We start from the raw sequence: 22,262 nt of genomic DNA, 5'->3' as shown, positions 1-22,262 counted from the left end.
CCTCATAATAAACAGAACCACATTTGTGAAAGTACTGCTCAATCCCTTGTAAAAATTTTACCGTGATCGCGCCGCAGTTTTGGCCGCCGCGATTGGCGCGTTCGCGGCGCGATCGCGCCGCGATTGGGCTTGGATCGCGCCGCGATTCGCGCCGCGTTTTTGGCCGCCGCGATTCTCACATCGCGGCGCGATGGGCCGGGAATCGCACCGCGATTTGGCTTGGATCGCGCCGCGATCGCGCCTAAATCTTTAAATTTAAAAACAATTATCTTGGCGTTTTGCATACCGACAAAACAAACACACAGGCTCTGTATCAAAACAACATCATTTATTTACAGAAGCTTACAGAAAAAGACGGCCAGTTTCGCTGCCGAGCACAATTATATTTCGCAAAGCCGGAGAGCGTGATTGAGTCTTTAGTTTACAAGCAAATAAGTTTAAGTGAACAGTTCTTCTGTAAAATGTCATGAAGGGAACAACACATACATAACGGCAACTAACCTTTTACTCGTGCTCAAGCGAAGGAAGATGCAATGATGTGATCTACCAAACGAGCGAACTATCTCTTGGTCATGCATCTGCGAAGAAGCCGAACCGTCGAAGATGCGCTTTTCCCCGAAGCTTTTTTAAATAATACAACATTTAAGTCCCAAGCATCAACAGGTACAACTTCGCATTGAATGGTCCTTACCGTCAAAATGTTTTTCTCTTTCCACTGTTCGAGTTTTGCAGTTTTTTAAAAATTACAGTTCAGCTGTAGTTCAGTCGACGAATCCCACAAGATAGCGCTGTTGAAATTATAAACAAGCTGTCGCTCGAATTAACAAAACAAATTCTAGCAGTTTTCACAGAGACGCTTTTCCCTCAAGTTAGGTCGCTTCTAAACTCTTGTTATTAACAGAAGCAGCTAAAAAAGAACACATTTTTTCCAGTCCTGATTGTGAAGAGAAAACATACCAACTTTCTCGAAATAAAATTTCTTTTCTGCTTGGGATGGCGTGGCGATTGCGTGTACTATGCACCACGTGACCTAACTCAGCCAATCGTAACGCTCAGTTCACGACACCTTGCGGCAAAAGGCGGGAAAGGACTTCGATGTGTGTGGTCTACGGGAAGGTAAATATAAAGCTCTAAAAAAAGCTCATTCTGACAGCCTCTTCGGAGCCACAATTAAATTAAATGCCATATAGAGGATTTTTCAATGCGAAAAACGCAATTGCAGCGAATTCCTGATTGTATTTGCATTTGAAGAAAATGGCCGACAGAAATTTGTCATTGGATTGCTCAAAGGTATTAAGGTTCCTCAAAGATATAAGAAAAGAAAGAAACAAAGTGTTTGAAAAGATTAAAAAAACGGACTGTTAAGAAATAAAAATTCTTATCTTTTAATTTATCTTTACTCATTATCACGCACCGCTTTGTCGCGCCAGTTCGTCTAGACTAAAACTAAATAAAACTTTTCTCGTGGGAATCACGTCCTCACGGCTCACCGTCACGTATTAAAATGTTTTTCGACATTTTGATTTAAACTAGTTTTATTACTACTTTGATTAGTACTTAAAGTTTATTTCATCAATACAAGTCATGATTTGCGTTACGACCACAGCATGATTTGTGAGAGTTTCAAAGCATATTGACTTTCTCCCGGTGATCGAGAAGTGAGTTCTCGCCGGGAACACTTCCCGAGATTTATTCCAGCCCCCAAATCGCGGTGCGGTGGTAATCAATCGCGCCGCGATCGCACTCACCACGCCGCGATCGCGACTATCACGGTAATCGCGGCGCGTTCACGCTCACTTACAATCGCGTCGTGCATGATCGCGTCGCGATTGAAACAAATCGTGCCGCGATCGCGACATTCGCGGCGCGATCGCAATTATCGCGGCGCGTTCGCGTTCATTTACAATCGCGTCACGCATGATCGCGTCGCGACGGCAACAAATCGCGGCGCGATCGCGACATTCGCGGCGCGATCGCGGCAATCGCGGTAAAATTTTTACAAGGGATAGCTTTCATTTGAATGGTCACCACTTGGGTTTCATCCACAGACTTGTAGAACCACCTTGTACAGCCTCATAATAAACAGAACCACATTTGTGAAAGTACTGCTCAATAGCTTTCATTTGAATGGTCACCACTTGGGTTTCATCCACAGACTTGTAGAACCACCTTGTACAGCCTCATAATAAACAGAACCACATTTGTGAAAGTACTGCTCAATAGCTTTCATTTGAATGGTCACCACTTGGGTTTCATCCACAGACTTGTAGAACCACCTTGTACAGCATAATAAACAGTACCACATTTGTGAAAGTACTGCTCAATAGCTTTCATTTGAATGGTCACCACTTGGGTTTCATCCACAGACTTGTAGAACCACCTTGTACAGCCTCATAATAAACAGAACCACATTTGTGAAAGTACTGCTCAATAGCTTTCATTTGAATGGTCACCACTTGGGTTTCATCCACAGACTTGTAGAACCACCTTGTACAGCCTCATAATAAACAGAACCACATTTGTGAAAGTACTGCTCAATAGCTTTCATTTGAATGGTCACCACTTGGGTTTCATCCACAGACTTGTAGAACCACCTTGTACAGCCTCATAATAAACAGAACCACATTTGTGAAAGTACTGCTCAATAGCTTTCATTTGAATGGTCACCACTTGGGTTTCATCCACAGACTTGTAGAACCACCTTGTACAGCCTCATAATAAACAGAACCACATTTGTGAAAGTACTGCTCAATAGCTTTCATTTGAATGGTCACCACTTGGGTTTCATCCACAGACTTGTAGAACCACCTTGTACAGCATAATAAACAGTACCACATTTGTGAAAGTACTGCTCAATAGCTTTCATTTGAATGGTCACCACTTGGGTTTCATCCACAGACTTGTAGAACCACCTTGTACAGCCTCATAATAAACAGAACCACACTTGTGAAAGTACTGCTCAATAGCTTTCATTTGAATGGTCACCACTTGGGTTTCATCCACAGACTTGTAGAACCACCTTGTACAGCCTCATAATAAACAGAACCACATTTGTGAAAGTACTGCTCAATAGCTTTCATTTGAATGGTCACCACTTGGGTTTCATCCACAGACTTGTAGAACCACCTTGTACAGCCTCATAATAAACAGAACCACATTTGTGAAAGTACTGCTCAATAGCTTTCATTTGAATGGTCACCACTAGGGTTTCATCCACGGACTTAAAAGTTAGAACCACCTTGTCCAGCATAATAAACAGTACCACATGAAAGTGCTGCTCAATAGCTTTCATTTGAATGGTCACACACTAGGGTTTCATCCACAGACTTGAAAGTTAGAACCACCTTGTCCAGCATAGTAAACAGTACCACATGAAAGTACTACTTGATAGATTTCATTTAAATGGTCTTGAAAACACTCTAGAGTTACTACTTGAAAGCAAAAGATGCACCTTTTTTTTTTATAAATGTTTCAACAGGAAATGCAACTTCACTCAAGGAGGACGTCCATGTTCCTGCAGTCAACATGTCAGACCAGAAAGAAACTGAAAAGGTGCTGTGAAGTTTAATAAGTCCTGTCAACAACTTTCAACTGAAGTTATAACATGTCAGTGTTTTCAACTGAGTGTATTATACTATGTGTTTTCAGTTCAAGAGAAAACTAGAGGAAATGAGAGAAAAGAGAAGAATAAACAAAAAACTGGGGTGAGTTTTAAATACCTACAGTACTCCTTATTGTTGCTATTAAATGAAATGTTTGGGTATGCATATACCATAAAACTTGATTATAAACTCAGGGTGAGAGGGAAGGGGGCTTTTTTTTCAAGACCTTTGTTGGAGGGAGGGGGTTGTTAGAGATAGGGGCTTATTGTAAACCAAACTACAATAAATTCTATTGAAAAAGTACATGTGGAGGATGAAAAACTTTAAAAACATATTCATGTATTCATATACATGTTCATAAATTGTCTTGTTCTACCATCTAGGGAAAAGTTGGGATTGGGGGGGGATGTACATGTAAAAAAATGAGCTTTTTACTTTAAAGGAGATGGGGGCTCAATAGAACTATTACTATTATCATTGATCAGTTTCTTTGGCCATCCTTTGATCGCATAAAACGTCTGCCTGAAAAATGTTAATCCATTCTGTAGTCACAAAATTAATAGCACCTACCTTGTGTATGGAATGCTCCAAATTGCATTTCCAAGCCCCTAGCTCTTAATTTTTATATTTTTTTTTGTGGAAGAATAAATGAACCCAGACCTGTACTATAGGGCATTGAGACGTTTTCTTGGACACAAATACCAGTTATCATTGTGGGTAAGCCATGTACGATTCAATCCCTTGGGCTAAACTAATGTCAAAATACTACTGACATAAGTTTGTGTAGAACATGGATTTTCAACTAACTGTAATTAAATTTATTCCTTCATAGCAAAGTAAAAAGTCTTGGTGCAGGAGACAGTGATGACGATGGTGACAGTGCCATGTCGTGGGTTAATAAGAGCAGAAAAATGGAGAGAGAAAAAAGTTTGGCTGAGAAACGAGTAAGTTTGTATATTTACATTAATGAGACAGCCTAAGAATAGGATGTCACATTGAAATCACCTTTGAATAGACTGCCAGCTATATTACAGTAGAGAGCGAATAAGAAAATCATGTTTTGTTGTAATTTTGGTTTCTTATAATAAATTCTACTGGTAAGTAAGTGAAGGCATTATTAATACAAGTTCACTTATGAAGGGGAGAGTTCATGTGAAAGCCATTTTTCCACCGTTTAATGTGGGTTTAATGCAAATATCTCGTTAGCATTTCAAGCAATCCAAAAACTCTCTGCTCATTTCACAAATCTATGTTTTACGTTGTTTTGTGAATTTTTGGGTGATTTTGGGTATTGTTTGAGAGGAGATAGTTTTTCTCAAAGAATTAGTAAAATTTAGAGAAATAAAAAATATTGGAGATTTAATGTGATTTTAAAATTAGAAATTGACGTAGGTAGACGGACACCAGACAGTCCCCCTGACAACCTGGAGTGCTCTTGCTTGGGGGTCATGTTTGGTGGTGTTTCAAAAACTATTTTTTCTCCTTTCCCTTCTTTAAACCTCCTAAAATTTCACTCAAATTCACATTTACAATGTCCCCCTCCATATTGTTCTGTAGAATATTTACTTTATTATAAACTTTGTTAGCTGATTCACAGATCATGTATTTGATTATCTACAGGCTCAGTTGCTGGCAGAAATGGATGAAGAGTTTGGGATTAGTAATTTAGTGGAAGAAGAATTGGGATCTCTTTCAAGGCCAAGACAACCAGTAAGAAGTGATGATGAAAAGTCAGTTCTGAAATAGATAATTTAATTTAACACAGTCGAACCTCTACTGACACCAAAGGGGCAGAGCTTGAGGGTCTTTAATTATGGAGGTTTCAGTAATACAGAGGTGGAGAATGACTGTCATTAAGTTTCAATGCAGCTGCAACATTGAAGTTATCACCCATAGCATTTTGTTCTGTATGCGAGTGTAACCTACCACCAATCAACATTTTAACCCGCAATATTGAGCGAGATCAGCCCTAACAGGTGTTATTGGTTACGACCCTTAATGACAGCCCTGAATTCTGGTTTCTCTGAGCCAAGTGTAGTCTACAAGTAGTCCCTATTTTTTACAGGGTCCATCGTTGAAACCCTTTGGAAACCCTTTGGAAACCTGGTTTCACTAATTTACAATGTTCCATAAGACATGTTTTCGTATGGAGGGTCACATTGTGTTCTCAAATGCAAGCAGTTGTTTGACGATTTTTTGTCTTGAAGTGATGCAACTCTTTCTTTGTAGGGCTACTCAAGCCGGGATCTAAGAGGCATAAAAGTGGAACATTCACAGGAACATTTTGCGGTGTGTTCATTAAACTGTACCAGTGTACACTTACACCAGTCATTAACATTTTTTTATCACAACACAGTGGTAGGGCTATCAGTGAGAGAGTGGCTTTGTTTTGGGGGGGGAGGGGGTGAAAGGAAGTTTGCATGTATTTACTAAAATCATATAAGCTGATCTATCTTATGTGAAACCATGCACAACAGCAACACAGATTGTGAGCATAAATCTCTAAATTGAAATACCAACAAATAGAATTTGCTGAAAAGAAATAACTTCCCAATAGAATAACCCATGTACCGGTAACTATTTCCCTTGGTATTTGTTGTTTCCCGCTGTTATTTTACACAAAGTCAAATTTTGAGGTCACAATTTTAATGTTTGTTGCTACACTGTACTTTCAGGGGGAAGGTGGGGAGAGCTTTACAGTAATTTTATTCACCTCATAGTTAAAATGAGTTGTTTTTCTGAATGTGTGTGTGTATTTTCTTTCTCAGGAGGGCACATCAGTCATCATGACTCTTAAAGATGCCTGTAAGTTGGATTTATCATTTTTTTTTCTTCCCAAGTAGTTGACTTGAAGCCACACTTCTGATCACGATCAGCTAATTGAAAATTTAAACTCATAGTGTAATAACAATTTTTATTATTTGCACATTCAAGAAACCTGTTCTAAGTTTTAGTTATTAAATACTATGTACAGTAATAAATTTATTTTCATCTGCTTGTGTCTGTTTTAGCTGTTCTAGATGAGGATGAGCAAACTTTAATTAATGTAAATATTGTGGACAAAGAAAAGGTAAGTTCTACATATGTACATATGCCATCAAGCCACAATAAAGTTGAATAACAATATTATTATCATGTAGTTTCATCTACGGTGTAATTTTTATTCTTATTAACCAAGTGCAAAGGTTGATATTCTTTCATTATGGTCTTAAGCAAGCTTGGTTACTTTATGAGACATTTATTACTCGAATGAAAAAGCTATTCATTTAAGGTGGCTGAGCACAGTTTTCTGATCTTTGGAGTACGTACAGTTGTTGAGCTCAAATTTGGCAGTTTACAAGATCAGCTACTGTATTTAAAATTTTTGAATGTCGCGTAAGACCATGTTGTGTTACCATGGTAACCCAGTTACAGGTAATTAAAAATCAACCAAAAAAGTTGCATTCGGCTCAATTTCAGAAAATTCAGTCATTAGATTTTTTTTAGCGTTTGTGTATAATGAGGTTAAATGCGATTTAACCAAGTTAAATAAGCAATTTAACCCACAGGCAGCCCAAGCTAACGATAAGAGCCACAGTACTCTAAAAAAATGGCGCCAGGGCGACAAAATCGACCTCAGTGGTGGGGGACATGGCGATATTGTCACTAACTCTTAAATACGCTGTGGGACCCGGAGAGGTCGATTTTCTACAGGAAATAGAAAATCACCGGAACGTGATTTCTTAAACACCGGTTTTTATTTCCGGTAGAAAATCGACCTCTCCGGGTCTCACAGCGTAATTTGGAGTAAGTAACAATAACTCCATGCCCCTCCACCGCTGAGGTCGATTTTGTCGCCCTGGCGCCATTTTGTGTGTGGTTTGATGGGCCGCGCATAACAAGAAAAGCAAAAATCGCACTTTGGAAGAATTTTCTACGCTTCACTAGAGCACTCGGAACCAAATGGACAACGATAGGAAAAAGAAATTACCGGAGATTACGGTGCTGGAAATTCTGTAGCGATTTGACCAATTTCACGGAAGATATTTTGCTTCGAGTGAGATGCTGTCGAAAATAGTTTCCAGCCTTGGGAATATTTAATAAAGTACACGTGTTCAAAATTTCGCAAAGCAATAACTCGTCCAAATCGCTTCAAATTGGCTCGAGGAGCTGGCAAACAAGAAAGAACACGACACAGCAACAGTGTAAGTCAGTTTTATTCATAAAACGTTCGAATTTATATATCGTAAAAGAAAATTGTTTCATTCCCATACAAATCCTTATAAATTGAGTCTTAGAGTACTGTGGCTCTTATCGTTAGCTTGGGCGGCCTGTGTTTAACCAAGTTAACTACAACGAGTGAGTAGTCAGCTGTCCTGGTGGTCAGCGGTTACTAGCTCTTGTCAGGCTCAGTGCTTTGCGTTCTCAGACATTACAGCGTGGTGTCAGGTCTTCGTTCCATGGAGGGTTTTCAGGGATGTTTTGCGAGTTTTTTCCCTCCCTCCCTCCCTTCCCTGCTTCTTGTTATTAGTTATTCATTTTTCTACTGATTTAATCAGTGTGACGGGTGTCTGTGCATGGGGGCTCATGGCTGTTTTGTTGGGATTGCCAGCCTTGGCAGCTTTATTCTATCTGGGGAGGGCCGGCTGACCTCAGTGGAGGCCCTCCCGGGTATCCCAGGCACCCATCCTCCATATTCACGAGGCAGGGGTTAACCGGTAACAACCTCGGAAAAATTCTGAGATTTTAACACTGAAGTACCGGTAGTAAAGTTTTGACAGAGGGAATTTTTATTTTTCGCAGCTTTATGTTCTATCATAATGTTCTAGAATGTTTTAAAATTCCTTTGTTAAATTTCAGATTTTTTGTTATCAACAGTTTTCTTGCTTTCTAAAGTACAGCCTTGCAAAATTTCTTAAAATTCTAATGACGGGTTCGTTAGAAATCGTGCCTTTCTGGAAAGACAATAAAATGTGCGGTCACTGCGCACACACAGCATTTAAATTTTGTTTGTCTCAAAGCCTTGAGCGCGCTCACATGGACTCTTATCGAGGGCGTGTGCAAAAACTAGTTCAGCCACCTTAATACTGTAGATATAACCAGAAAGCAGAAAGAGGAAAAAGAATGGGATTCTGACCAAGGACCCACTTTCTCTTGGTTTTAGTTATTTTTGGCCATCAGTTGATCAGTTTCCCAGTTTTTGCAGAAATCTCCAGATTTTTTGATGCTGCCCCCCTGGCCATTAAGAATTGGATTTTTTTCTTAAAACTTACATTTAACTCTTCTTTCTCAGGCAAATAAAAACATTGAGCTTAGAAAAAGAAAACCAGATTACAGACCATATGATGAGCCTGAACTGGATGAATATGGCATGGTAAGTTTTACCTCAGTGTTAATGCACCTTTTAATTACCCTGAAGTTCAAAAAAACCCATTGACTTATCTATCATGACCATGGCAGTCAATGCAGGTTGAAACAAGCAGCTATATCAAAAAGAAATAGTATTTCGTTTCCAGATTGCGGAAGGGTGAGAATAGCATAATGTTTAAGGAGAGGTGGGTTTGGGGTTTATTTTAATTTGGAGGTCCTAGTGTATGTTGAATTTGCGGTAGTTAATCTTAATCTTTGGGGTTAAAAACAGCATTTCCACATAGTGGCTCTTCATCTGTTTCTATCTAGTACTATCCAATAAAAATATACCAGTAATAAATAATCTACTGCACGCATAGAGAAAAATAAATAAATTAAAATATACAATTTCATAATTATTTTACAAAAACAGCTATATAACAGCAATTTTTAGGGTGTCAGTACCCGGTTCTTTGTACAACAGGAATCATGTCATGTAAAACAACCTACCGCATCCTAACGACAGACGTGTGCATCTGTAAAATAATCATGGCCTAAGTCATGTCGTAGTCCTGTCATAAGCATGTCACTTACAAAAAAGTCGTACTGTGTAAATTGGCCCTAACTCAAATCACTTTTTGTTGTAGCTTATCTTGAAATAATTTATGCATATGGACATCAGACCTCACAGGGCTATGACATTAATGTGCGACAATTATAGACAACTTTTACTGTTAAATATTAATTCATAATGATTATCATGATTTTTAAGTCTAGCTTATCTTAAATTTATACACCTCTAAATTTAACAAACCCTACTGAATTAGATTGATTGATTGATGATTAATTGATTGATTGATTGATTGGTTGGTTGGTTGGTTGGTTGATTGATTGATTGATTGATTGATTGATTGATTGATTGATTATTTTATTCTTCAAAAGGTCAAACAAAAAGGACTCTTACAAAAGTATGATGAAGAAATTGAAGGAGAGCAAAGGAAGTCTTTTGTTCTTGGTGAGGAATTTTTTCAGCTGTGTATATTATTTTGTATTCTACAGTAAGGCCTGGTCCGCACTTAACTCTTTCAAGTTTCAGGGAGGCTTATGCAATACTTTTACAAATTTTCATTCCATGAAATATATTTTAACAAATAATTTCTTATTAGGATCTGAAGGAAAATATGACACATCAAAAGAAGATGAAGTCAAAAAGGTACGTTCTTGAAATTATTTTGAATCCCCTTTTGATTCAAGATGTTTGAGTGAAAAAAGTCACTGTATATTACTCTATTTAATTTATGCTCTCAATTCTTTTTAACAGATACAGGCCAAACTGAAAGCCCAGATGGTATGTAAAAACAAAATTAAATACTGGTAGTATTAATTTTCTTGCATTTCTTACTGGCTTGGTTTAAAGCAATCAGTCCTACATGCTCTACATGTACCTTGCCATGCAATTTTGCACTAACCAACTGGTTGTTATGAAGAAGTAACTGAAATATCACAAAAATGACTTGAAACTGGGAAGAGTTGAAACCACAGGTAGAAAAAGGAAAAATGGGCAAAATTGGACAGGATTGAAACAGACTGCATTCAGCTAAATTTCAGTCTAGTTTTTTTCAAGTTTATCTGAATTTGTAAATGCATGGAAGTGTTATTCATGATGCTCGGAAATTCTCCTTGTTTGTTTAAGTGGCTGTGATTTTGCCGGTTAAAGAATGTTGCTCTGCCATTGTACTCATAATAAAAGAAAAAGACAATTACGAAAAATGCCGTGCCTTATGACCCAACCTTGGGTTTTTCCCCAAGTCCCTCAGGGAAAACAAAACTACTTGTTTTCCATGAGGTTAAACATGAAGCAGTTTGTTATACCTGCAACTGAAGAGTATTTTTGACATGTCTGTAAAAAATTCTAGATTGACTATACTCTTGTACCCAGTTAACTACATTCTGTACACAAAGATGCTGAAACCATACATGATCTTGTTTTAAATTTGTTTTACAGGTATCACTAGAAATGGCAAAACCTCAGTTGGCTGCTGAATACTATACTCAAGAAGAAATGGTAAAGATTGCTTTTTAGCGTCTGTCTCCATGTGGGGAGGGGGACAGTTATTCGCTAAAGTGCGCTTTATCGGAAGGCTCTGCGCGAACAGGGGTACCTTTTCAGACTGGGCAGGGGGATATAAAAGGGTATGGATGTCCCAAGTTGAGATATAGAAAAAGCTAGGAGAAAACTGTCATTCAGGCATTTGAAAGGGTATTTTTCACAATAATCTGGAACAGTTGCATCTTAAGGCTGATTCCTCTACGATTTAGACTACTGTAGGTGTGTGAAAACTGTACCATGTTCTATGCAAAGGTTACTTTTTGTGTGCGAAATGGTATGTTAAAGGATAAGGGTTTAGACATGACGACTGAGGGGGCAGAGCTTCCCCATGCAAAACTTTGCCCAATTCCCCCCACTTTGATAACATTGCTAACTTTGCTTTCTTTTGGACAGGTAAAATTTAAAAAACCAAAGAAAAGGAGAAAAATTAAGAAGAGAGAAACACTGAAGGTAATAGTTTAATTAAAATTACTATCATGTGGTGCTGTGCAGTTTTCACACAGACAGCACCCCTTAAAAAAATTGAGCCAGTTTTTTCAATTTCATCGTTTGTAATCCGTGTGACTGTCAATCTTCCTTGCCCTTGTTCCTTTTTGCTTGGTGTTTTTTAAAATTTGATTTGAGTTGATGGCAATATTTATAAAAGCCAAAAATTACCTAATGTATTGTGACATCGTTCTTTAAAATTAAAATGTAAGAAACTTTTGTAAACCTTAGGTACTGAGGTACTGAGTTTTCCTGAGGTAATACTGAGTTTTAAAAATGTGCAACTGGTTCATACAGTAGTTTCTTTACAATATTGTTGAAAGAAAATACAGAAAAAACACACACATACACACATACAATGAACGTGTTTTGAATTAAATTAATTACTATTAATATTTAAATTTTGATAGTCTTATCAAAATACACACAAAAATGACTTTGGGGAAAAAAGTTCAAAATCCTTCAAATTATCGTAAACTTATGTATAATTCGCAAGAAGTATTACTTGGCCTGTCAAGTGTTTCAAGTACTGTATTTATGTCGTTTTCTTGTTAGGCGGATGATCTTGAGACTTTACCAGGACAAGCCGATTTAAACAGTGATCGAGGATCAAGGTATATATGCCACTGATTCACAACAGAAACAGCCTGGGTAGCAGGCGTAAAAAGGGGGAGGGGGAAAGGGGGAGGCTACGCAGGCTACAACAGAAACTCTTTTAATATTAATACAGAGTGTAAGGTAACCTGGCATTAATGTCACAGTTCCTACGAAGTTTTACTTTAAAATACTAAAAATAATCGGACACAAAACCACACCGTATATGGCGTAAAGGGGGGAACACCGCTCCGCAATCGGCGTGACAGACGGACTTCCGTTGCGTGACCAAAAGCCAAACTTATCTCCCCAGCGGTAAAACCCGCGCTGGATCGGACAAGTCGGCAAGGCCAAAAGCTTACGCGCCCTAGAAGTCTAACTCTAAACGGCACTACGAGCTGGCCTCCGGTCAGCATCGTGCTAGAGTGTAGACAGTTGTCAAGCCTTACTTATCTCCCCAGCACTACGAGCCGACTCCGCCGGCACGTGCTGGATCGGACAAGAAGAGGCATAAGAGCGTAAAATAGCGCCACTAAAATAGCGAAAACGAAGCTTGGGGAAGTCGCTGCGAGACTTAACCGATAGCGTCATGCAAGAGGTGAACCCCAGTTTATTCAATTAATTACAACAACAATCAAGCCTCCAAAGGGAGGGAGGGTGGGAGTTACAAATTTCGAACTGGGTTACAGTAACACAAGCGATACAACTAGCGAATGATGCTAAAGTTCATTCTGTAAACTTTTATAGCCAGACAGTTGTCTGGATTTAGGCCAATGGCAAATAGTGTACCATAGAAAGTAAGGAACTCATGCAGGCTTAAATGAGACATCAATAGAAGTATTTAAAAGACTAGCCATACAAAATGCATGATATAATTGTGCTAGACAGTGTTGCAACATTTATATCTAAACGGCCATTGTAATCATTGTCCTTTCGAGACAAGAAAAGCGTACAGTTTCATTGCGTTACATTGCACAATCCAAATGAACATTAACGACCCCGCGGGGGCCACGAGCGTCTCGCTCCATTAACTGCGCTTTAATGTTTGGCCTTAAAGCTTAATTAATGTCACAGTTCCTACGAAGTTTTACTTTAAAATACTAAAAATAATCGGACACAAAACCACACCGTATATGGCGTAAAGGGGGGAACACCGCTCCGCAATCGGCGTGACAGACGGACTTCCGTTGCGTGACCAAAAGCCAAACTTATCTCCCCAGCGGTAAAACCCGCGCTGGATCGGACAAGTCGGCAAGGCCAAAAGCTTACGCGCCCTAGAAGTCTAACTCTAAACGGCACTACGAGCTGGCCTCCGGTCAGCATCGTGCTAGAGTGTAGACAGTTGTCAAGCCTTACTTATCTCCCCAGCACTACGAGCCGACTCCGCCGGCACGTGCTGGATCGGACAAGAAGAGGCATAAGAGCGTAAAATAGCGCCACTAAAATAGCGAAAACGAAGCTTGGGGAAGTCGCTGCGAGACTTAACCGCCACTGATAGCTGCGAAGCAGGTATCCCCCCAAGCAAATAGAGCACGAACTTAACAGAAAGAAACGCTGGCCATTCGCGGCGCAGCGGAAAGTAGAACGTTTTGAGGTGTTCTAATGTACAGTTGATAGCAGTCTGAAGACCATCTACCAAGAACTTTAATTAACCAATCTGGCAAGCCGGCAGCAGCTGCTGTAGAGGCCGCGCCGATCCGAAAACTGTGCCCCTTAAGGGATTTGTAAGGGAGACCGGCGTAACGGGCTGCGTCCCGAAGACGTAGATACGTCATGTAGTTAACATATAGTGGTTTGACTAAATCCCATATAGGGAATATTTAGGAGAGGATACACAGCAATAAACAGCTGTACATGGCCATACAAAAGCTATACATGTCCCTACATAGCCATACATAACTATACACCGCTATACATAGCCCTACATAGCCCTACATAGCCCTACATAGCCCTACATAGCCCTACATAGCCGTACATAGCCCTACATAGCCCTACATAGCCCTACATAGCTATACATAGCCCTACATAGCCGTACATAGCCCTACATAGCTATACATAGCCGTACATAGCCCTACATAGCCCTACATAGCCGTACATAGTCCTACATAGCTATACATAGCCGTACATAGCCCTACATAGCTATAAACGGTTATACATAGCTCTACATAGCCCTACATAGCCCTACATAGCCCTACATAGCCCTACATAGCCCTACATAGCCCTACATTGCCCTACATAGCTATATACGGCTATACATAGCTCTACATAGCCCTACATAGCCGTACATATCCGTACATAGCCCTACATAGCCCTACATAGCCCTACATAGCCCTACATAGCCCTACATAGCCCTACATAGCCCTACATAGCCGTACATAGCCCTACATAGCCCTACATAGTCCTACATAGCCCTACATAGCCGTACAAAGCCCTACATAGCCCTACATAGCCCTACATAGTTCTACATAGCCCTACATAGCCGTACATAGTCCTACATAGCTATGCATAGCCGTACATAGCCGTACATAGCTATACACGGCTATACATAGCTCTACATAGCCCTACATAGCCGTACATAGCCCTACATAGCCCTACATAGCCCTACATAGCCGTACATAGTCCTACATAGCCCTACATAGCCGTACAAAGCCCTACATAGCCCTACATAGCCCTACATAGCCCTACATAGTTCTACATAGCTCTACATAGCCCTACATAGCCGTACATAGTCCTACATAGCTATACATAGCCGTACATAGCCGTACATAGCTATACACAGCTAGTACATAGCCCTACATAGCTATACACGGCTATACATAGCTCTACATAGCCCTACATAGCCCTACATAACCCTACATAGTCCTACATAGCCCTACATAGCTATACATAGCCCTACATAGCCGTACATAGCCCTACATAGCTATACATAGCCGTACATAGCCCTACATAGCCCTACATTGCCGTACATAGTCCTACATAGCTATACATAGCCGTACATAGCCCTACATAGCTATACACGGTTATACATAGCTCTACATAGCCCTACATGGCCCTACATAGCTATACATAGCCCTACATAGCCGTACATAGCCCTACATAGCTCTACATAGCCCTACATAGCCCTACATAGCCCTACATAGCCCTACATAGCCCTACATAGCTCTACATAGCCATACATAGCCCTACATAGCCCTACATAGCCCTACATAGCCCTACATAGCCCTACATAGCCCTACATAGCCCTACATAGCGCTACATAGCGCTACATAGCCCTACATAGCCCTACATAGCTCTACATAGCCCTACATAGCCCTACATAGCCCTACGTAGCCCTACATAGCCCTACATAGCCCTACATAGCCCTACATAGCCCTACATAGCTATATACGGCTATACATAGCTCTACATAGCCCTACATAGCCGTACATATCCGTACATAGCCCTACATAGCCCTACATAGCCGTACATAGTCGTACATAGCCCTACATAGCCCTACATAGCCCTACATAGCCGTACATATCCGTACATAGCCCTACATAGCCCTACATAGCCGTACATAGCCCTACATAGCCGTACATAGTCCTACATAGCCCTACATAGCCGTACAAAGCCCTACATAGCCCTACATAGCCCTACATAGCCCTACATAGCCCTACATAGCCGTACATAGTCCTACATAGCTATACATAGCCGTACATAGCCGTACATAGCTATACACGGCTATACATAGCTCTACATAGCCCTACATAGCCCTACATAGCCCTACATAGCCCTACATAGCCCTACATAGCCGTACATAGTCCTACATAGCCCTACATAGCCGTACAAAGCCCTACATAGCCCTACATAGCCCTACATAGCCCTACATAGTTCTACATAGCTCTACGTAGCCCTACATAGCCGTACATAGTCCTACATAGCTATGCATAGCCGTACATAGCCGTACATAGCTATACACGGCTCGTACATAGCCCTACATAGCTATACACGGCTATACATAGCCCTACATAGCCCTACATAACCCTACATAGCCCTACATAGTTCTACATAGCTCTACGTAGCCCTACATAGCCGTACATAGTCCTACATAGCTATACATAGCCGTACATAGCCGTACATAGCTATACACGGCTAGTACATAGCCCTACATAGCTATACACGGCTATACATAGCCCTACATAGCCCTACATAACCCTACATAGCCCTACATAGCCCTACATAGCCCTACATAGCTATACATAGCCCTACATAGCCGTACATAGCCCTACATAGCTCTACATAGCCCTACATAGCTCTACATAGCCCTACATAGCCCTACATAGCCCTACATAGCGCTACATAGCCCGACATAGCCCTACATAGCCCTACATAGCTTTACATAGCCCTACATAGCTCCACATAGCCATACATAGCCCTACATAGCCCTACATAGCTATACATAGCCCTACATAACCCTACATAGCCCTACATAGCCCTACATAGCCCTACATATCCCTACCTAGCCCTACATAGCCCTGCATAGCCCTACATAGCCCTACATAGCCCTACATAGCCCTACATAGTTCTACATAGCCCTACATAGCCCTACATAGCCCTACATAGCCCTACATAGTCCTTCATAGCCCTACATAGCCCTACATAGCCCTACATAGCCGTACATAGCCCTACATAGCTATACACGGCTATACATAGCCCTACATAGCCCTACATGGCTATAGACGGCTATACATAGCCCTACATAGCCCTACATAGCCCTACATAGCCCTACATAGCCGTACATAGCCCTACATAGACGTACATAGTCCTACATAGCCCTACATAGCCGTACAAAGCCCTACATAGCCCTACATAGCCCTACATAGCCCTACATAGTTCTACATAGCCCTACATAGCTATAGACGGCTATACATAGCCCTACATAGCCCTACATAGCCCTACATAGTCCTTCATAGCCCTACATAGCCGTACATAGCCCTACATAGCCCTACATAGCTATAGACGGCTATACATAGCCCTACATAGCCCTACATAGCCGTACAAAGCCCTACATAGCCCTACATAGCCCTACATAGCCCTACATAGTTCTACATAGCCCTACATAGCCGTACATAGCCCTACATAGCCCTACATAGCCCTACATAGCCCTACATAGTCCTTCATAGCCCTACATAGCCGTACATAGCCCTACATAGCCCTACATAGCCCTACATAGCTATAGACGGCTATACATAGCCCTACATAGCCCTACATAGCCCTACATAGCCCTACATAGCCCTACATAGCCGTACATTGCCCTACATAGCTATATACGGCTATACATAGCTCTACATAGCCCTACATAGCCGTACATAGCCCTACATAGCCCTACATAGCCCTACATAGCTCTACATAGCCCTACATAGCCCTACATAGCCCTACATGGCCGTACATAGCCCTACATAGCCGTACATAGCCCTACATAGCCCTACATAACCGTACAAAGCCCTACATGGCCCTACATAGCCCTACATAGCCCTACATAGCTATACATAGCCGTACATAGCCCTACATAGCTATACACGGCTATACATAGCCCTACATAGCCCTACATAGCCCTACATAGCTATACACGGCTATACATAGCCCTACATAGCCTCACATAGCCCTACATAGCTATACATAGCTAACCGTTCTATTAAAGTTACGAGCCAAATTTTAACTTTAATTTTCATAATACGTTTTGACTTAACATACATTCACTTGATTGAGCATCCGCTGTTTACCGCTGTTTGTTTCATATTTTTAATGAAGTTACGATGGCCTAAAACCAAGAGTCCTTAGCTTATGAGCATCCCTGATAAGTGTTTCTCAGCATCAATATTAAAATAACAAAATAAAACATAATATATGTAATAAAAAATACTAAGAGAAACTATGTACAAATGAAATGCTATATGAGAGTCTATGTACAAATTGTGTCTGTCATTTTCTTCATATCCTTGTTTAAATTATTTTGTACGGTCCACAAGTGGTAAAACAGCTCTGCGCCAGTACTGCTGATACTCCCCCATTGACGCGGTGTTCTTTGGCTAAAGCTATTCGCGGCATTTTTTGTTTTATCCACATTCGGCTGCCATTCCCTTTGCGCGCTCATAAAGTTTCTACCAAATCATCGAGTCAGAAAAAGTTTAGTAAATTACACTACTTTTAAACCCTTTGCATTTCTTCTTTAATGTAAAAAAATCTGGGAAATTCTGATGAGCAGTTGCGTACTTTGCATGTAGGCAGATACGCCCCTGTTTTTACACCACGATATTTAAAGGAGCGCTGACTGGCAGCAATTCTGCAAGATGGAGTCATTTAAGGCTGCCTCTTTGTCTTCTTCGCTGTCAGGGATAGTAGACCAAGTACATTAATTGTCTCAAAAATAGCACGACCCGGATCATTGACCAGCAGTCTTTGATTTACATCTAGCCATCAATGTGATCTTGAAACTGCACAAATATGATCATATGATCAAAACAAACCTGGCTGCAAATTGTGAACAGGCTGAAGCTTACATATGGTAGTCGCTAACGTATCACTCCAATAATGACTGGATAGTTGCAAGGGGAAACTTCTTGAGCATTCATTTTATTTGTACTCCGATTATATATGGTAAAATACAAAACGAGAATTAATCCTCGTTGCTGACAGAATACGATTTGAGTTCAAGTCGTTAAATTAATGGTTAATACATGAGTATTTAAAACAGCTTTTTTAACTTCATTATCAAAATGCAGCTGAGAAACAAAAGGATGTTTCGGGAATTGCTCAAAATACAGATTCGGATATTTGCAATTCCTTTTGATAAGAAGAAAACTAACGCAGAAAGAAATATTTAATTTAGCTTTATGGGTCCTTTATCAAAAAGCTAGATAGAATAGACGCAACCCCAGAAGATTAATAAGTGAGGCCAGGAAACTGAAAATTGAATGAAATGAATTTGCCTTGTAGAAATCCAAATGCTCCATCGTTCGGCATATAGTTATATGAGGGTCCCGAAGGTTAAAATAGGAACTGGGATTTGCCTATTTTGACTGGCATTTGCCTTTATTTTCACTGGACAAAAAATGGGAATGGGAAGCGTGTCAGTACATGACTAAACCAGCATATTTTGCGCTCTATCATGTTATGTTCTTAAAGTCCGGCACTGAATAGTTAAAACGCTGAAAACTCTGAAACAAAACGACCGCACCGCACGAGTGTCCATCAAGTCTCGATCAATTTTCTTGTAATTGATTAAGTTACTCAGCAGAACAGCTATGACTGAGGATCGGCAAAAATGGAATATTTAAAAGAAGTGACAGCAAGTTGTTGTCAGTCAGGGTAGTGGTAGGTATGGGATTAATACTTGATAGCTTTAGTTAAAGCTACAAAAAATTTCTATTATTTTCTTCTCTACAAGACAAATGATAATAACTAGCAGAACATCATGAACATGTATCATATAGACTCTTGGTTTTAGGCCATCGTAACTTGATTAAAAATATAACACAAACAGCGGTGATAAACATTATGAAAAATCACATATTACTAAACTTGACGTTTCGTATGCTAAGCTACATACATTTTCAAAAGTATGACCGTTAAAATTTTGGCAACTATTTATATATTGTTATGAAAGGGTTCTGGAACCTAGACTGAGACAATTGATCTTCAGCAGTAACTTAATATTTACATTTCAGTTAATAAAGTAACAACCTTTCACTGCCGACATTGGCATTAAAAGAAGGTTGTAGTTCTTGAATGTATAAGGTCTCCTTAATTTTGCAGTGGAGGTCAGTTTTGCCTGACGCAAGGATTTCAAAATGATCCCATTTGATGTTATGGCCTGTTGTTTTTATGTGGTCAGCAATAGGTGATGGGTGGTCGCATTTAGTGAGGGCCTTAAAGTCAGTATTTTGCTGGGAATAAATAAAATAAATTAATGTGGACTTGTTCAATTGTGCTTTTATCGAAGTGTGTTTCATATCACAGTAGTTCTGGTCCCCATAAAAAATCGCTAAAATTAGTAGGTAGATGCCAAGTCTAACGCTGTTGGCGTGAGACTCACTCTTTTTGACCAAATCGCACGCAACCACGCCATTCAGACAAAAAATCACGCTTTTTTAAATATTACAACTTGAGGAAAAAGTCTTATTAATTTAAATAAAGTTATATTCTTTCAGCTGTACTTTGGTAGAGATGAACGCTATTCGAGTAGGGAAGAGTTGCAGAAAACAACAAACGCTTGCCCATAATGAAGGAAATTGCTTCTCTGCAACTTACATTTTTAATATATTTTTTTTTTTGGGGGGGGGGGAATATACCCCCAGACACCTCTAGAAGTTACCCCTCTGGGTCTCACTAATGCTCCTTCGGGGCAATTCAATTTCTCACTTCATACCAGCCAAAAAACTTGGCATCTAACAGGCTACGCAATATGTGTAGCTATGTGTAGTTGTGTATAAATACGGCTATGTTTATACACAACTACACATAGCTACACATAGCCGTACATTGCGTAGCCTGTTGTGAATCAACGCAAAGAACGGCGAGAGGAAAAAAAATGACTAGGGGTTCCTTTCCTTTATCTTTCGCTCGCCGCTATGGCCATGTATCATGATGTACAGCTGAGTGCGGCTATCGTTACGGCTATGTGTAGCTGTGTAGCTGTGTATAGCTTCTATCCATGTAAAATAAAGTTATCAATCTATGTAGAGCCTCCCATTGTACAACACATCTTTCTGCTCACTGTACAACTACACAGTCTTTACAGAGGAACGGGCTGTCAACAGCAATACTTCAAACTGGCTTACTTCCTTTATTTTGCTTTTCTAAAAAACAACGTGAGCTCTTTTGGCTGAAAGTTACATGGGACTGTTATTGACTAATTTGTTTACAATATATACTCTGCTTAGCCTAAAGCTATGTCTTCCAAACTCGCATATGAAACTCCAGCGAAAACAGAATGCCGCAGCTAGACTGGTAATGGGTTTTCCAAGATTCTGCCACGTCACACCCTTGTCCGGGCTATCAACTTCATTGGCTCCCTATCAGATTTTATTGTTGACTTTTAAGTGCTTAGATGGTCAAGACCCAGATTATCTAATAAAACTGATTACAGCAAGAAGCCAATTAGAGTTATTTTACTTCAACCGTGAAATAGTTACTACTCAAATAGATACTATTAGACACTTATTCCATTTCTTTTGTTTAGTTTTCACTATTTAGCACTAATTGTTAGATGTTGTTTCACGGGTTAAATAAAATCACTCTAAGATACTCCGTGAGATCAAGTGAGAGACTGTTACATGCACCACCCAGTAATAAGCTATGTAGGGCTATGTATAGCTATGCATAGCTATGTATAGCTGTGTAGGGCTATGTATAGCTGCGTAAGGCTATGTACGTGTAGCCATGTATAGCTGTGTAGGGCTATGTATAGCTATGTATAGCTGTGTAGGGCTATGTATAGCTATGTAGGGCTATATAGGGCTATGTAGGGCTATGCATAGCTATGTATAGCTGTGTAGGGCTATGTATAGCTATGTATAGCTGTGTAGGGCTATGTATAGCTGTGTAGGGCTATGCATAACTGTGTAGGGCTATGTATAGCTGTGTAGGGCTATGTATAGCTATGTAGGGCTATGTATAGCTGTGTATAGCTATGTAGGACTATGTACGGCTATGTAGGGCTATGTAGGGCTATGTACGGCTATGTAGGGCTATGTAGGGCTATGTAGGACTATATACGGCTATGTAGGGCTATGTAGGGCTATGTAGGGCTATATACGGCTATGTAGGGCTATGTAGGGCTATGTACGGCTATGTAGGGCTATGTACGGCTAAGTAGGGCTATGTAGGGCTATGTAGGGCTATATACGGCTATGTAGGGCTATGTACGGCTATGTAGGGCTATGTACGGCTATGTAGGGCTATGTACGGCTATGTAGGGCTATGTATAGCTATATATAGCTATGTAGGACTATGTAGGGCTATGTAGGGCTATGTAGGGCTATGTAGGGCTATGTAGGGCTATGTATAGCTATGTATAGCTATGTAGGACTATGTAGGGCTATGTAGGGCTATGTAGGGCTATGTAGGGCTATGTAGGGCTATGTAGGACTATGTAAGGCTAT

At 40.3% G+C, this 22,262-nt stretch overlaps 1 protein-coding gene across 1 annotated transcript in view; it reads left to right on the top strand.

Moving 5' to 3' along the window:
• Window positions 1–22,262, top strand: part of LOC144630437 (U4/U6.U5 tri-snRNP-associated protein 1-like) — a 37,857-nt gene that overhangs the window by 2,355 nt on the left and 13,240 nt on the right. Inside the window, exons 4-17 of the mRNA XM_078488808.1 lie at window positions 3,479–3,552; window positions 3,649–3,704; window positions 4,435–4,546; window positions 5,223–5,312; window positions 5,832–5,891; window positions 6,371–6,407; window positions 6,614–6,672; window positions 8,875–8,955; window positions 9,873–9,945; window positions 10,097–10,143; window positions 10,252–10,278; window positions 10,936–10,995; window positions 11,434–11,490; window positions 12,082–12,140. Coding sequence (XP_078344934.1) covers window positions 3,479–3,552; window positions 3,649–3,704; window positions 4,435–4,546; window positions 5,223–5,312; window positions 5,832–5,891; window positions 6,371–6,407; window positions 6,614–6,672; window positions 8,875–8,955; window positions 9,873–9,945; window positions 10,097–10,143; window positions 10,252–10,278; window positions 10,936–10,995; window positions 11,434–11,490; window positions 12,082–12,140 — 892 coding nt within the window. The remainder of the gene's footprint in view (window positions 1–3,478; window positions 3,553–3,648; window positions 3,705–4,434; window positions 4,547–5,222; window positions 5,313–5,831; window positions 5,892–6,370; window positions 6,408–6,613; window positions 6,673–8,874; window positions 8,956–9,872; window positions 9,946–10,096; window positions 10,144–10,251; window positions 10,279–10,935; window positions 10,996–11,433; window positions 11,491–12,081; window positions 12,141–22,262) is intronic.

Source organism: Oculina patagonica, chromosome 11 (genome assembly GCF_052425735.1).
Source record: "Oculina patagonica isolate OP01 chromosome 11, crgOcupat, whole genome shotgun sequence".
NCBI lineage: Eukaryota > Metazoa > Cnidaria > Anthozoa > Scleractinia > Oculinidae > Oculina > Oculina patagonica.
Note: the sequence above shows the minus strand (reverse complement) of the source record. Positions and strands in the feature narration are given on the sequence as shown.